At 42.1% G+C, this 17880-nt stretch overlaps 1 protein-coding gene across 1 annotated transcript in view; it reads right to left on the reverse strand.

Moving 5' to 3' along the window:
* Window positions 1–6744, reverse strand: part of TTLL12 (tubulin tyrosine ligase like 12) — a 29722-nt gene extending 22978 nt beyond the window's left edge. Inside the window, exon 1 of the mRNA XM_081956890.1 lies at window positions 6558–6744. Coding sequence (XP_081813016.1) covers window positions 6558–6677 — 120 coding nt within the window. The 5' untranslated portion in view covers window positions 6678–6744. The remainder of the gene's footprint in view (window positions 1–6557) is intronic.
* Window positions 6745–17880: the final 11136 nt, after the last annotated feature.

Raw genomic sequence — 17880 nt, forward strand, 5'->3', positions numbered from 1 at the left:
TTGAAACATTATTGCAATTGTTGTTACAATGTACCTTTACGGAAGTGATACAAAACAAAATGATTGAAACATACTGATGATTTAGTGTTAAACTCAAAACTGCTAATATACATTCAAATGTTGAGGTTTTTCTTTTAACTCTTGTTTGTAAAAGTTGTGAGACTTGGGGGGACTGCTCTCCCCTGCACGATGTAGCTGTCAAAATGTTATTACACCCCTTTGAACCCCTTTTCCTTGGAAAATTTGTAAAAATCAATAAAACTTGTCTAAAATAAAAATAAAGGAGCTAGATGGCATGTGTTTTTAAACAGTAATAATAACAAAAAAAGAAATTAGGCTGTTGGTTTGAGTTCCAAGCTTGGCAATCTGGCTGCAAATATTTTGTCACCATTCGAGGAGACGTCGTCAATGTGTTTTGGATTGTGCTCATCTGTCAGAACACAGGGCCTTTAAATACCTTTTTATGAGATGCAGATTACTCTGAATGTGATTTGTTCGGATATTTCTGAGTCGTAAAAATTAAATTTTATTTTGTTGGCTAGGTTCCAGTGTTCAAGTCTGTTAAGATCCATCTGGATCTAGAGCGTATCTTCTGGAGTGTTGGCTATTCCTGCCAGTTGAGTGTCATCTGCAAATTTGACGAGTTCCACTTCTATTCCTTCATCTAGATCAGTGTTTCTCAAACTTGGCGACTTTAAGTCCTGTGGACTTCAACTCCCAGAATCCCCCAGCCAGCTGGCTGGGGAATTCTGGGAGTTGAAGTCCACAGGACTTAAAGTCGCCAAGTTTGAGAAACACTGATCTAGATTGTTTATGAAGATGTGGAAGGATATTGGGCCTAAAAGGGAACCATGGAATACCCCACTGCTTCCTTCCTTCCATGTAAATGTCTTTCCATTGAGGGCTAAATGCTGAGTGTGATTTGTCGGCCAGTTACAAATCCATCTGGTGGTGATGTTGTCTATCTTTTATGTATGTATGTATGTATGTATGTATGTATGTATGTATGTATGTATGTATGTATGTATGTGTATATATATATATATATATATATATATATATATATATATATATATATATATATATATATATATATATATATATATATATATATATATATATATATATATATATATTTGTTCTCTATATACAATTATAGGTATACATTCACATAGTTATTATTCTTTTTTTACATTCATGGTTCTTATACATTTGTCATTCCATTTATAGAATTATAATATTTCATTTGGGTTGTTTTGTTTACCATCCATCGCCTGTTTTGACACCACCTTCTCCCTTTCTTTTCTCCCTCCCTCTTCTCTACTTATTTCCTTCCTCCTTTCTCTTCCTTCTTCCCTTACCTCTCCCCTCCTCCTCTCTTCCTCTTCCCCTTCCTACCCTCTCTCCTTCTCCCTTCCATCTTCCTCTCCTCATCTCTATCTTCCTTCCCTTCTCTTCCTCTCATCTCCTCTCTTCGTTTCTCTCCCTCCCTCCCTTCTCGACTTTCTTCTTTCCTCGTCTCCTTTCCCTTCCTTCTTCCCTTATCTCTCCCCTACTTCTCTCTACCTCTTCCCCTTCCTACCCTCTCTCCTTCTCTCCCTCTCCCATCTTCTTCTCTTCACCTCTCTCTTCCTTCCCTCCTTTTCCTATCTATCTTTTTCTTTTTAAAGCATCCAACCCAAGATTTCTGCATGACTGCAGAGAACAAAAGTGGTAATTATTAAACTTTGGTTCAATCTATGACTCACTATGTGTATCTAATTGCTTCACTTCCCACAAAATCAATGAGCCAGTACAGAGTTTGGATAGAAAAATAGCTCAGTCTCACAAGCATTGCGTGACGTTATGGCTGTATTGAGTTTCAGCTCGGTGAACTTCTTTGTTAAAGGATTTAACTGTTTGGACTTGGCTTCCCGGGTGTTGCCCTTAACTTGCCTGTTTTGCTTTCTTTATTCTACCCTTCCTCCCACCCAAGCCATCACAGCCAGAGTTACAGGTAGTTCTCAAACTTACGACCACAATTCAGCCCAAAATTTCTATTGCTAAGCAAGACAATTAAGTGAGTTTTGCCCCATTTTATGGCCTTTCTTGCCACCATTGTTAACTGCAGTTCTTCACTTGGTAACACGGTTGTTAATTGAATGTGGCATTGATTTTGCTTATTAGAACGTCATAAAAGTTCACACGACTCCAGGACATTACAACTGACATAAATACATGCCAGTTGCCAAGCGTCTGGATTTTGATCATGTGACCATGGGGATGTTGCAATGGTCATATGAAAATCGGTCATAAGTCACTTTTTGCAGTATCATTATAACTTCAATGGGCCACCAAAGGAATGGTTACAAATCAAGGACTATCAGTACTTCAAAACACCCCAACAGCGTTTGCTTGGGATTCATTAAAGCAGCTACATCTTTTTCTGAGATCAGAGCTGGGGAAGCTTCTGCTGTAGCTGTTCAATCTTGGAAAGAGACATGGTTGCTTTATTGCAGGGATCACCAACTTTTTGGACTTCAGGGACCACTAAATTCATAATTTTAAATCCCATGTACTACTAATATGATCTGCCTAATGACCGGCTGGGTGGGCATGGCAAGGTGGTCATGTGACTGGGTGGGCAGGGCCAACTCGATGTCACTCACGTCGAGGGGCGCCTTGCCAGCCTCTACTCGCCACTCCTCGCCTACCCACCCAGGCTCCTTAGAGCCCCAACAGGAAGCAGTTGCTGGAGCTAAGCAGCCACCATGAGAAAGAGTTGGCAAAACAGCTCAGTTCAAATTGGATCTGACCGAGAAGGAGACTCAGCAGACACCCCTCACTGAGGACTACGAGCATGGGCTTTGCAAGCAGAGGGAAGACCTACAGGAGTGCAAGGCCAAGTACCGGCGCCTCAGCGGGCTGAGATGGTCAGCCAGTTCCAGGCCATGATGCAGTCCCACTGGAACAAGGCCCTCTTTGCCACCAACGGCACTTTCCTCCAGCCCTAGCCTAAAGCTCCACACCAGGAGGTTGAAGCAGACCCCAAGTTGGAATTTCTGCCCCCCTGTGACCCATACAAAAAGACCCCGAAGGGGGAGACTCTCTGCAGCAACACAAACATTCATTGCACGCATGCGACCCAGGGGGCGTAGTTTGAGGACTCCTGATTTAGTGCAATGTGAAAAATGCAAATAATTTTTCTGCGGAGCATCAAAATTTTATCATGGGCCCCCAGTTGGTGACTGCTGTTTTATTGAGTCTAAGTTTGTACAGTAGAACCTCTGGTCACAACCATAATCTGTTCCATAACTTTGGTCGCAAACCGATTTGGTTGTGAACTGAACCTAGTTTTGGAAATTCGGTGCTTACAAAAAAAAAATGGTGTGAAAGGGGGAATCGGCCGCAAAAAAAAATTGTTAATTTTTTGGTTGGAATTATATTTGGTTGTGGTCAGAAGCATTCGTGACCAGAGTTTCTACTGTACTCTGAATTGAATTCACTGTTCTACCCAATTCTCTTGTGGGCAATTGTGGCATAATAAAGAAATCTTACTTTAGTTCTGCCTTACATTTGGTTGTTTAGAGAAATGATTAGAGCTAACATAGACATCGTTGGCATTGGTCAGTTACACTAGACAGGCAGTGGTCAGTTCAAATCAGACAATTTTATGGTCCTGGATCAGGGGTGAAATTCAGCAGGTTCTGACAAGTTCTGGAGAACCGGTAGTGGAAATTTTGAGTAGTTCGGAGAACTGGCAAATACCACTTTTGGCTGGCCCCAGAGTCGGGTGGGAATGGAGATTTTGCAGTATCTTTTCCCCCTGCCAAGCCCACCAAGCCACACCCACAGAACCGGTAGTAAAAAAAAATTGAATTTCACCACTGTCATGGATAAATGGAAACGATATCATCAGATGAAAATAAGTAGCTAAATGTGTTGAGAATCACAGAATATATAGCGATTGCATAATATCCACATTCAAAGCAAGCCATTGAACATCACCCTACTACAAATTTACGCCACCCACTGTGGACTCAAATGACTATGAAATTAAAACTTTAAATTTACAGTGAGATCCAATGTGCTCTCAAGCAAATATAAAAAAAGGATCTTTGATATATTATGGGCAATTTCAGTGTAAAGGTAGGCGAAGGAGAATTTGCAAGCATCCAAGTTTGGACTTGCTGAATGGAATGAAGTTAGCAATTGTCTACTGGAATTTTGCCAGGAAAAACATGTCAGCATAACAAACCCATGGCTTATGTAACACAAGCAAATTTTATGCACATGGACGGAACCAAATGGACAACACTGAAACCAGACAGACTTCATTTTATGCCAACAATTCTGGAAAGTTTCAGTTACATCTGTTAAGATACTTCCTGGTGCTGACTGTAACTCGGACCAACCGCTATTTGTGGCTAAACTGACGCTTAAACTGTGCAAGGTGAAAAAAAGGAAGTATCTCCCACAAATTCAATGTGAACAACATCTAACTTACAGGCGAAACTCGAAAAATTAGAATATCGTGCAAAAGTTCATTTATTTCAATAATGCAACTTAAAAGGTGAAACTAATATATGAAAGAAGACTCATTACATGCAAAGCAAGATAGTTCAAGCTGTGATTTGTCAATCATTGTGATGATTATGGCGTACAGCTCATGAAAACCCCAAATCCACCATCTCAGAAAATTAGAATATTACATTACAACAATATTACAACTTTTGCCAAAAGCACCAAAAACTGGTTCAATGACCATGGGATTTTTGTGCTTGATTGGCCTCTCCATTCTCCATTCTCTGGGTCCTTGGTTTCCAAATGAGATGCAAAAGTTGCTCTCATCAGAAAAGAGGACTTTGGACCACTGAGCAACAGGACTTTGGACCACTGTGCTTCATTAAGAGCAGGGTCGACGAGGCGGCCTACCAGGAGATTTTGGAGCACTTCGTGCTTCCTTCTGCAGACGAGATTTATGGGGATGCTGACTTCATTTTCCAGCCAAAAGCACCAAAACCTGGTTTTAAAATGGTAGTTCTACTCCTAAAATCAAACGCAGCATAACCTTAGACTGCTCTGCAATGTTTATCATGAATAAGATCTGGAAAAGCAATGATATTGATTGAAATATAAAAAACAGGCTAATTAGAGCAATAGTCTTCCCTACAATGATCAATGGGTGTAGAGTTGGACACTACAAATGGCTGATTGAAGAATTGATGCCTTTGAACTGTAGTGTTGGCGTATGCCAAGGACAGCCAGAGTAACTGACAGAGGAGTGCTAAATTGTATAAAAACCAGACACATCACAAGAAGCTAAATTCATAAACCATGTCGGATTTTAATTTGGCAATGTCATGCATGCAAATTCATTGGAGAAGGCAACGGTGCTAGAAATGGTTAGAGGACAAAGAAGAAAAGCCAACGCAAAGAACACACTGGCTTCACAATATCAAACCTGATGCAAAGTTGAACATACAATTGAAACAAAGGTGGGTAACCTGAAGATCACTTGCCTATAAAGTCACCAAGAGTCAGACACCATTACATACTAAACCACCATAATTGGTATAGTACATAAATTTGTATACATATACATAGTACATGACTATAGTACATGATTTGATTATTATTATTTTTGTCTCGGAGTCATCCTTTTTCTTTTAGCCAACCTGTTGCCCCAAGCAACTAACCATCCATCCAACTGAGCTAAGCAGCCTCAGCCAGTAGGTAGCCAGAAGGGCAAGATTTCTCTCTCATCCATTGCACCACAAAGGCCGGAGGCGTTTGTATAAGTCCAAACACCTGGATTTCTCCACTCTTGGGTCTTTTCGCTCTTTTTATGAGAGTCAGCAAGGAAAGTCAAACCTCCACATGAGTTAAAATCCCCTGAGAAGAAAGAGGGGGAAGCGGAGCCAACAAAAATAGAATGGAATAGGATTAGGATAGGAATAGGATAGGATAGGAATAGGAAAGAATGTAATATAATAGAACAGAGCAGAACAGGAATAGGAAAGAATAGAATACAATAGGGATAGGATAGGACAGGATAGAACAGAGCAGAATAGGAAAAGGAAAAAGTAGAATAGAATAGAATAGAACATGTATAGGTATGGGATAGGGATAGGAATTAGAATAGACTAGAACAGGAATAGGAAAGAACAGAACAGAACAGGTATATAATAGGAATAGGATAGGAACAAAATAGAATAGAATGGGACCTTGGAGGTCTTCTAGTCCAACCCCCTGCTTAGGCAGGAAATCCTACATTACTTCAAACGATTATCCAACACCATTAGCCAACATTAAGAGGCCAAAGCTTCCCAAAAGGACTACTGGTGGAAACTTCCCGGGCGCAGCAGTTTAACCCCCCCCCCCCCCAACGTCCAAAGCCATCGCAGCGCAGAAACCTTCCTCCTCTCCCCGCCGGACTCCCCTCCTTGGCCCCGTCCGGAGAGGCCGTTCGCAGCGCGCCTTTCATCAGAGGACCTCGGCGGGCCTCCCGAGACTTCAGGCCCCTTTAAGCCCCGCCGGCTCTTTACCTCCCGGGGGAAGCGCAGCCCGGCACCCACCTCGTTTTCCAGCTTTCGCCACAGGCTGGGCCAGTAGCGCTGGGGCACCGCGGAGGCGCTGAGCGCGGGCCCGTGCAGAGCCGCGAAGGCCACGTACGCCTCGTTCTCGCCCGCCGCCATGCCGCCGCTCGGCTTCCTCGCCCGCCTTCTCCCCCGTCTCTGGCCGCGGCCCAGGCGGGCGGAGCCTTAAAGGAAAAGCCCGGGCTTGCCCTGGAGGCGGTGTGGTTGCGGAAGCAGAGGCGTCGGGACCTTCATCGGGCCTCAAGGCTCCTTGGGTGCCCCTGTCCCCGATGCGCCTCCTTTCTTTGCGGGCCGAGTCCAGCGGCAGCTTCTTTATTTAGCAGCAGGCCGTTTTACGTCCCGTCGGATCCCTAATGGGGCTTTGGCCGAATCTCTTCAAAGCAGCTGGGAGGAAACTGAGGGACGAAGCTGCTTTGAAGAGATTGTGCATAAGCGCACCAGCGTGCATAAGCGCACCAGCGTGCATAAGTGCATAAATGCACCAGTGTGCATAAGTGCACCAGTGTATATAAGTGCACCAGCATGCATAAGCGCACCAGCATGTATAAGTGCACCAGCGTGCATAAGTGCATAAATGCACCAGTGTGCATAAGTGCACCAGTGTATATAAGTGCACCAGCATGCATAAGCGCACCAGAGTGCATAAATGCACCAGCATGCATGTGCATAAGTGCACCAGAGTATATAAGTGCACTAGCATACATAAGCACACCAGCGTGCATAAACACACCAGCTTGCATAAGCACACCAGCATGCATAAGTGCATAGGTGCACCAGCGTGCATAAGTGCATAAGCACACCAGTGTTCATAAATGCACCAGCTTGCATAAGCACACCAGCATGCATAAGTGCATAAGTGCACCAGCGTGCATAAGTGCATAAGCACACCAGTGTTCATAAATGCACCAGCGTGCATAAGTGCACCAGATTGTATGTGCACCAGTGCACATAAGTGCATAAGTGCACCAGCGTGCATAAACACACAGCATGCATAAGTGCATAAGCGTACCAGCATGCATAAACACACCAGCATGCATAAATGCACCAGCGTGCATAAGTGCCTAAGCGCACCAGCATGCCGATTGTCCCTGTCCTAATATTCCCTTCTATTCGTATTCATTTCATGTATACACAATCATTTTTATACTTATATCTGGTATCTAATTCATGCTTGACGAAAATAAATGAATAAAGAATAAAATAAATTGTGGAACAAAAAGGGGTGGTGGCAGAGGGGGGGTCCCAAGAGCTCGAGGTGGTGGCCGTGACGGGGCATTTAAAAAGTCCCAGGTTTTAAGTGTTTCACATGTTAAACAAACATGGCGAGGCTGCTGCTATCTTAACTCTTTTGACCCCCAAAGTCTGGAAAACGAACCCGGAGGGCTGCAGTGCCATAGGATTTAGCTTACAAATGTGGGTAAAGGGTATGCGTGTTGCAGGATTCAGTGAAGGTTTCAGGGAACTGTAGGAAGTTATCACCTAGCCCTCTCCCAGAAAAATGAAATATCCTAGGAAATATTGATAAGGCAGAATATTATATTTTCCTGGATGTGAAAAAGGGAGAAACACATTTTAAACACAGAGTAAATTCCTGCAGCTTCCCCGCTTTGTCAATGGGCCATTAAGAAGGCCAAGCTAGTCCACTTTACATAATAAAGAGTTCTCCTCTTAACTCCAGAGTGATGGGGTAAGGCAGGATAAGCCTTTATTCAAATGACCACATGGCAGCTGAACTCAATCAAACCTGAATTCAAAACAGCCTAGAGGGTTGCCCCTGCATGGGCCCATGTGAGTCTGGCAACCAATCAGAATACATTTCTTACACAGGAACAGGAAACAGATAGGTGGGACTGAACAGGTTATAAAAATCCCTGCAAGCCCTTCTTCACCCCTTCTCTTCCCTTCTCTTCTTCTACACCAACATTGAAGCATGTGATCGCCTTTTCTGTTCAGGGCTCGGGCCATGTGGTCCTGTCCACCATTAAACCATCTTTCCAAGCAGCCTCCATGTCTCCAGTGTCTTTTTCCCCACTTGGAGCCGAACCCAGAAGGACATTTCTTTCAACAGAACCTTGCCAGAAAATTAGTCAGGTAAGTTGCACATTTCAGGGTTTTAGTTTTTGCACATTCTGAGTCTGAATAAACATAGGCGAGCGGCCTTAGAAGTCTTATAATGTTGCAGAAAATCAGGAGACTCGGACGGCGAGATCAAGAAATAGCTTTATTTGGCCAAATGGCTCAGACAGTGTAAACCTACAATTGACGTCGGAGCGAGGTTCTTAGGGAGAAGCGTGTTCTTATACCTTCCTCAAAACAGCTAACACGGAAATATGAAAGCATTTCAATTGGCTAAGTTTCTTATTGCTAGGCAGAAAAGCATACAGGAAACACTTCTTTTTAACTTTTGGGATGTGTGTTTTTTAATGTTGTACGCTGCCCTGAGTCCTTTGGGCAAAGGGCGGCATATAAATCCAATAAAAACAAAACAAAACAAAAACAAAACAAAAACATATGTGGTTAAAGCCCTGTGTCTGACTTGCCAGCGAGACCTCCAACTGACTCCACCTACTTACAAGCAGGTGTTGTGGTTTGACATTTGCATTTCCTGAGTTCAAGTTTCCGGTTTTACTTCAAGACACAGTAAATGTATGACAAAATAGAAGGGATAAATGGGTCCCCCAGGAGATCCTCTAGTCTGACCCCGTCGCATGTTCACTCTTATGTCCAAAATCTTGCTTTATGCCCTGCCTTAATAAAGATCTCTCTTTCTGACATTCTGGGTCACTCCACTGAAAGAAAGAAAGCTCCAAAGGCAGCACCGTGGTCCCCTGCCAGGCTTGGAGTTCAAAATAATGAAGTTCTAGCATTAATAACATAGGAAGGGAGGAAGATACAGGTAGTCCTCCACTTACAACAGTTCATTTAGTGGCCAAAGTTACAACGGCACTGAAAAAAGTGTTTGATGACCCTTTCTCAGAGTTGTGACCCTTGCAGCATCTCCATGGTCAATGCCATCAAAATTCAGAGGCTTGGCATTTATGACGTCATAATATTTATGACGGTTGCAGTGTCCACGGAGTCGTGTGAATCCCCTTTTGTGGACAAGCAAAGTCAATAGGGAAGCCAGCCTTCTCTTAACAGCCTTGTGACTAATGTGCCAACTGCAGTGATTCACGTAGCAACTGCAGTAAGAAAGGTCGTAAAATGGAACAAAGTTCACTTCACAAATGTTTCGCTTTGCAACAGAAATTTTGGGCTTAATTGTGGTCCTATGTCAAGGACCACCTGTATAAGAAAGCAGAAAGGGTAGTCCAGCCTTTACTGTGTGCATCGGAGTCAGGTGAGCCTGGCGTGAGATGCAGCCATTCAAATAGCCATTGGGTTGTTTTAACTGCAACCCAAGTCCACAATTGTTCCCCTCTACCCTAGTCGGAGTCCCACATCCAGTTCTGGCATCACAATTCTAAAAGGACTGGGATCAGCTGGAGCAGTTTCAGTGGTGGGTTACGACCAGTACGCCCCGGTATGGGCATACCAGTGCCTGCCAGGAGCACCGGGTACCGTTCCGGTACGGTGCTCCAGAGGGCCTACCCGCCTGCCTGCACTCCTTACTGGTATTTGAGCTCTCCGGGGCTTCCGCGCATACACACAGAGCGTATGGCGCCTGCGTGACACTCCACCGAGCAGCTGGAGCGTTGTGGAGGTGTTGCGGAGCATTGCAGATGGCAAGTATGCATGCACGTGCTGCGCGCATGAGCGCATTCATGTGGTGGACACTGGACACCGTTGCACCGTACTGGTTGCACTGGGATCCGGAACCCACCACTGAGCAGTTTATAGGTAGGCTACCAGAAACCAGACCTGGCAGGAAGCAGATCAAGACTTTATATGCACCACTCTAACCATCCGGGCGATCCTCTAGCTAGGATTCTGCCCAGTTCGGCGAACCTGTTTGAGAGACATTACAGTAAATATTTTGAGCAAATCATGGATGGATCTCAGGTGCGGCCTGTTCAGATGATATGTTGCTGATTGTGCAAAAACAGTGATTGGAGAAAAGGAGTAGACATATCTGATTCAGCAGTCACTATACAGAGTTGGTACTGAATATTTCTAAAAGACAGTATGCAAACGTCTCCATTCTTGTCTCTTTAATTCCTCCAGGGGTATCCATAGGTGGAGGGTCATAAAAGTAAAGATAACAGGCACAGCTATGCAAAGCCCCACTACCATGGTAGTGACCAGGGGTGGGATTCAGCCGCTTCGGACTGGTTCGGGAGAACCAGATGCTAATTTTACATATGGTTTGCCAAACTGGTAGTTGAAAGGACTGGCTGGCCGCGCCCACTCTGCTCCACCCCTCCCAGGAGTCTCCACCTGGGCTGTTTTGGATGCCAGGCAAGTGCAGGGCCTGCGCGGAGGCTCTGGGAGTGTGAAAAACAGGCCTCCCGGAAGTCTGGAAACATTTCCGGCCTCTGGAGGACCTCCGGAGCATCTCCAGAGCTCAGGGGAGGCCGTTGTTGCCCTCCCGGAGGCTCAAGAAAAGCCTCCAGAGCCTGGGGAGGGCGAAAATGCCCCCCTTGCCGCTGTGGTGCAGGAGGCTGAGTAGGCCACATCCACCACGGCCACGGCCACCCAGCAACCAGGCAGAGAACCGGTTGCTACAATTTTTCAATCCCCCCCCCCCCCATTCTTACTACCATCTTGGGAAAGTTGTTTTTTATTTTGAACCCCAGATTTTGTCCTCTCCATTCTATTCTAAATGTCTTCAGACAATAGAGTGAATGGCTGGTTAGCAATGTTCAGTTAACAGCCTTTTCAGTCAGCAAGGATGGCGCCAAACTTCCTATAATAAACTGGAAAAAACTGTTTAGAGCAGACATCAGTTCACCTTAGCTTGCAATCAGTTTTTAACACCTGTCCTTTTAAAAAAAATAAGCTAAATGTAAAAATGTCCCTATGTGGTATGAACATACTTTCATTTTAGATTATTTGGAAGTAATAGTTTTGTCACCTCATTCAGATTAATTTCCATAAAAGGCAGGGGGAATGTTCAGTTAGCTTGCAAATGAGCTCACACTTGCACCAGGCTAGGGGTATTGCTTGTGCAGATAGAATAAAAGGGTTGCCTTTTTTCTAATTACTAAATTGAATCCCAAGGGGTTTACATAAATTCATACAAAGGAAAAATGTATAATTAGATTGATTTTTACAAGTCATATATTAGCAGCATTAACTTTAGAAGTTAAATGAAGCCCACTGCAGATTCCTCATTGCTCAATTCAGGTGTATGAATATTCATAAACTTGTCTTAGTTCTGCATAAACAGGACCAGGGGTGGGCTGCCCGGGTTCGGGAGAACCAGTAGCTAACGTTATGGCTGGTTTGGAGAACCTCCAAATCCCACCCCTGGCTGGCCCCACCCACACACCCCACCCCTGCCATCCCGCCATGCCTCTCCCAGGAGTCTCCACGTCGCTCGTTTTGGGTGCAAGGTAAGTGCAGGGCCTGCGCGGAGGCTTGGGAAGGAGGTAAAGCGGGCCTCCCAGAAGGCCTCCAGAGCTCGGGGAGCACGTCAGGAGGGGAGTTGGTCGATGGCTCCAAGGAGCTGCCTGAGAAGGATTTGGCTGAAGCACAGCTGTAAACAGGACAGCCCTGAGCCTTCAGGTGGGGAAAGCACACAGCTGCAGCCAGTCCATGATGAGGAAGAGGAACTGCCTTCGGACTTGATCCAAGAACATGTAGGACAGTGAGAAGGCAGGCACGGAGAAGGTTAGCCAGATTACTTGTGAGGAGGCAGCCTCACCCCTCTTGATGGGCTGCACCAAGCGCTAGCTATTTAGCACAGCAGACAGATGGAGACGATGCTGGAAACATGTTTATTTCTTTGTTGTGTGTTCTTGCCTTGACCTTGTGTCTCTTCAGCTGTTGTCTTTGCTTTGCCTTTGCCTCGGGAACTTGCTTTTGCCTCGGGATTGGCCTTTGCCTTGAAGTGTTGGCTTCATTTGAGTAGCTTTGGAACTCATTGGGGTTGAGCTGGTGCTAGTAGAATTGCGGGGAATACCAATTGGAAGCCTTAAGACTCCTTACACCTGTGGTATGTGTGTGTGCATGAGTGGGACAACAGACACTGTCCCAGGATTATGGGATCACCATTTGTAACCTTCCCAGATAGCTTCTGACAAGCAAAGGCAATGGGAGAAACCAGATTCACTTAATGACCGTGCAATTCACTTAATCAAAGCTATTCACTTCACAGCTGTGGCAAAAAGATCTTAAGGGGGGGGGGGACTCACTTAACAATTGCCTTGCTTAACAACAGAAATTTGGACTCAATGAAGTCCTTCCTTAATCAGTGGAGCTTTCCCCCCCCCACTCCGTTGGCAGATAGTTGGTTTTGCTGCCAAAACTTGTCCAATTGCTGTCTGCATTTTAGGAGGTGCTGATTTCTGCTTTTAACTTGCACTTTACAATTTTTCTTTTTGTTTTTCATCCTTGATGAGTGGATTATAAATTAATTGCCTGGATGAGTGGGGTTAAGAATGACATCCTCTTGATGGATTGCAATTAAGGACTTCACTTCAGCCTTTTGCCTTAGGGTGATAGGGGACTTCAATTACTTTAGTTACTCATCGAAATGTTGTATATAATGTATTAATTTCAAAGAACTCTTAGTATTTTATTTATTTTTTCTCTATATATTCCTGCCTCTGGTTCTTTAGACCAAGGAGGAACATTTTTTTTAAAAAAAAATTCTTCTCTTTTCTCACTGTGGTGTTATCTAGCTTATTTTATTTTAATTTTTTAAATTTTATTTACAAACATGTAAAATACACACACACAAAACTTAGACAATAATACAATACGAACAAGAGCTTCCTGTTCTTTCTAATAGCAATTGCCAAACGATATCGCTCACCTTATATTGTTTCCCCTTCTATTATATTTCATTTGTATTTCACCATTCTTAACCCTCTTATCTTACTCATCTGTCTGCTATATTGGCTGATTACCTCTAATAAATTTAAACCACTTGGATACATACATGTGTGTTAATTCTCCTTAACTACTATTTTTGGGCTTTGTTGTCTTCCTTCATTGCTCCTTGTTTCTTTCCTCCATCCACCTATACCATTTATCCCATATCTGGTAGTATTCTGTTTCTTCTTTTCCCTGGATTTCTTTTGTTAATTTGTCCATTTCAACATAGTCCATAACCTTTCTTATTATTTCATCTTCGCTTGGAATTAATTTGTTTTTCCATTTCTGGGCAAAGGCGATCCTTGCCGCTGTAATTATATGTAATATTAAATACTGAATTTCTTTTTTATATTTCACACTCATTATTCCTAATAAAAAAAACCTTCAGGTTTCCATTCTATTTTAACACCTGTTATTACCTCTAGCCACTTTTTGATCCTTTTCCAAAAATTTTTAGCCTCCTCACAAGTCCACCATAAGTGGTAGTATGTTCCATGTATTTCACATTTCCAGCATTTTGGAGAGGCATTTGTTGAGATTTTAGCTAATCTTGTTGGTGCCAGGTGCCATCTGTAAAACATTTTGTACTGGTTTTCCTTGTATGCAACTGATAGTGTCATTTTTAAGTTTGTTCCCCAAAATTTTCCCATTTATCCAATTCAATATTATCTAGCTTATTTTAAAGTGGTTGTTTGAGAGTTGAATGCTAGGTAGTGGCAGATATTTCTCTCCTAGGGTGCAAAAAATAATAATCTGAGAACTCCATGTGGTGTCAGGAAGGGATCCAGCTAGTAAACGCTCAGTTTTATTCAGTCGCCCCAACTCTACTCCAAATTAAGGGAGTAGAGAGTTGTAAAAAGGGAGTTTATATAAGAAGAAGTTGTATTGTTTGGGAACACACTGAAATCCTTTTGGCCTCGAGCATTGCCCAGTGACTGTTTATCTTGTGTACTAAATAACTGGCCATATAGGCATTGAAGCCTATTGAGAAACAAAACAATTGAAAGGAGTGTTTTTAATATTATATATTAAGTAAAATTTAAGAGTTATCCAGTGGTGAGATGGGTGCCCAATACATTTAATAAATAACAAATATAAAAAGATATTAAGTAAAACGCCCCCAGAGAAAAAAGGAGGCAAAAAGAGAATCAGAGGACTTTATTGTTCAACTTTTTATGAAGAATTTTGAGCAGAAAATGCTCCTGAATTTACAAACAAATTTACAAATTTACAAAAAAAAAAAAAAGATGACTGCACTAATTGACTAGTAAATTGTCTGATAAATTTGATTTAATGGATAACAGTCTAAATGAAAAATTAGATCAAAAGCTTGAAGAATTTGCAAGAGTTAAACCAACTGAAAAAGGATGTTAAGAATATTCATATGAGCAGAAAAGTCAGATATGCAAATGGGAGCAATCAATTTATTATTAATGGATTTGAAGGAGAAAGCTTTATTTGAGAATTAGGGACTTGCCAGAAAGTGGGGTAAAAGGTGAAAGACATAATTATAACATTGATTACAAAATGGATGAAAAATGATAATTTGGATGTTCCTAGAAAAGTTGATAAAATCTATAGAGTAAGTTCAACCTGTGCAATTAGAAGCCAATGGCCAAGAGACCTTTTGATCCAATTTGTAAGAAAATCTTCTAAAAGAACAAGCATTGCAGAGGGCTTAAACTGACCCTATGAGCAAACTGGAAGTGACTTCCTGTTTGCTCGTAAGGTCGTTTTTAGTTCTCCGGAGGCTTCAGGGAAGCCTCCTGAAGGTCCCTGAAGCCTCAGGAGGGCTTAAACTAACCTTACGAGCAAACCGGAAGTCTGTTCCCGAACTTCCGGTTTGTCCATAGGGCTGGTTTTTTGCGCTCTGGAGGCTTCAGGGAAGTTCCTGAAACCTCCAAAGGGCCTCTGGGGGGGGGAGTGGGAAGGAGGCTCTTTTCGCCCTCCCCAGGCTCCTATAAAGCCTGGGGAGGGCAAAAAATGGCTTTAAAAAAAGCTGAACTCAGCTGGCCAGCGTGCGCATGCACGCTGGCCAGCTGACAGGGCAATGCCTCACGTGCCCTGACAAATGGTTACACGTGCCACGCGTGCCATAGGTTTGCCATCCTGGCTTTAGACTAAATTCTATAGCACAAAGCACAGCATTTTGTGACAGATACAGAACTATAACATTTTTCAAAAGATCCAAATTCTGAAGACCAATTTCTGAAAGAACACAGAAGGACAATGGCAAAGATACAGGTTCAGGACCGGGGTGGGATTCTACCGCTTCGGACCAGTTCGCCTGAACCAGTAGTGGGTGGCCCCACCCACCCGCCCCGTCTCTATGGCATCCCATTTAGGCCCTTTTTTCGCCCAAAGCGCATGCGCAAAAGGCTGACCGCATGTGCGGAGGTGGTCTCACATTTGGAAAATGGTAGGGAATGCAAGTGAATGCCACCCCTGTTCAGGACGTGCCACGGAGATGGGAACAACCATAGTTGGAACATTGGAAAGTTTGTTATGATAAACAGGATGGATTGTAACTTGGAATGTAAGGGGGGCAAAATCCCCGGAAAAAAAAACAAAAAAACTCCAACAATCCTTTTTTGTTATTTAGCAAAAAATTGAATCGAGATATAATATCTTTGTAAGAAAAGATATAGGCAGAAAGTATTTAGACAACAAAACATTGGGTTTGGAATATATTTCTGCCAGTCACAAAAATAAGATTAATGTAGTTTTATACATAATTCTTCAGTTACAACTACAACTCTTACTAGCTGATGGCCAAGGCAGATATGTTCAAATTGAACTACAAGGAATAAAATTCATTGTTATTGGTTTATATCACCCATATCAAGAAAAGGCTAATTTTTCTGAACATTTACTCTAAACAGTTATTTTCTTTTTCTTGGTACATTGGTACATTCTTGGAGATTGGAATCGGTAGCAACCCTATAATTGGACATATTTGTCCTTAAAGGGATAAAAGTAATGCAAGGAAAACTACTCCAAATATTTTTAGTTGACAGATTCTCTAGGTATACTTAATGTATGGAGGTACAAAAATGGACTCACAAAAGACTGTATCTTTTTTCTCAGATAGACAAATCTTTGACATGATATGGACTACCAAAAATTTGGCTGATAAGATAATTGAAATGGACATTCTTCCAAAATCTTTTTCAGATCACAATCCAGTGACAGTACATTTTAAATTCAGATTGCAGTCTTTTAAGTGGAGGTTTAATGAATCCATCTTGCAAAGACCACAAATGGTCAAAGAATGTAAAAAGTATTTCAGGATTATTTTAATAATATGGGTAAGGGACCCAACTTGACCACAGTTTGGGAGGCCTATAAAACTGTGATAAGAGATTACTTGATACAGTATGATACATGGATTGAGAGGAAATCATCTGGAAAAATCCAAAATGTTTTAGATGAGATTAAAGGGGGGAAAATCAAAAATCATTGGAAGACCAAAACATATTTAATCAATTAAAATTATTGCAACAACAAATTTCTATGTTAACAATTTCACACATGAAAAAGAAATTGAAATATACAAAGCAGATTTTTTTAAACATGCAAATAAAGGGATGGCTGTACAAATTAAGAAAACAAACTGAAAAAAACAACAACTAAAATTTGTTAAGACTCACATGGATAATAAAAATATCCAAAGACTTTTTGGGACTTAATTTATAGGAGGAGCAAGAAGTTTCATTGGAACAAATGAATGACTATGTACAAAATCAAAATTTACCTAAATTATTGGAAGAACAAAAGAAAATTATGAACAGTCCAGTAACAACCTTTGAAATAACAGAAGCAAATTAAACAGCTAAGATAGTTAAAGCACCGGGACCAGATGGTTTACTGAGTGGGTTTTTAAAAAAATGTTTGAAGATCAATTATTATTTTCAATGAAAGTTTTAATGAATTCTATTTTACAAGGTCAGTCTATGCTTGATTCATGGAAAGAAGCCTACATTGCTCTCATGCTCAAGGAAGGGCAAAACTTAACTCTTACCATATATTATAGTCTTCTTAATGACCATGAACTTTTTACATCCATCCTAGCTGAAAGACTAAAAAATGTTTTACAAGTTGATGTCCATGAAGATCATCAGTGTGATTTATTACCTAAAAGACAACTAAAGGACAATGTGAGAATCATCTAAGATATAACTGGATATTTACAACAATGCAAGGACAAATAGGCTGTACATTTTTTTAGATGCAGAGAAAGTGTTTGATAATCTGAATTGGGATTTTATGTTTAAAGTAGTTGAGAATATGGACTTCAGACTGAGTGCTATACAAAGAATGA

The sequence above is a fragment of the Natrix helvetica genome (assembly GCF_964273705.1).
Source record: "Natrix helvetica genome assembly, chromosome: 6".
Lineage (NCBI taxonomy): Eukaryota > Metazoa > Chordata > Lepidosauria > Squamata > Natricidae > Natrix > Natrix helvetica.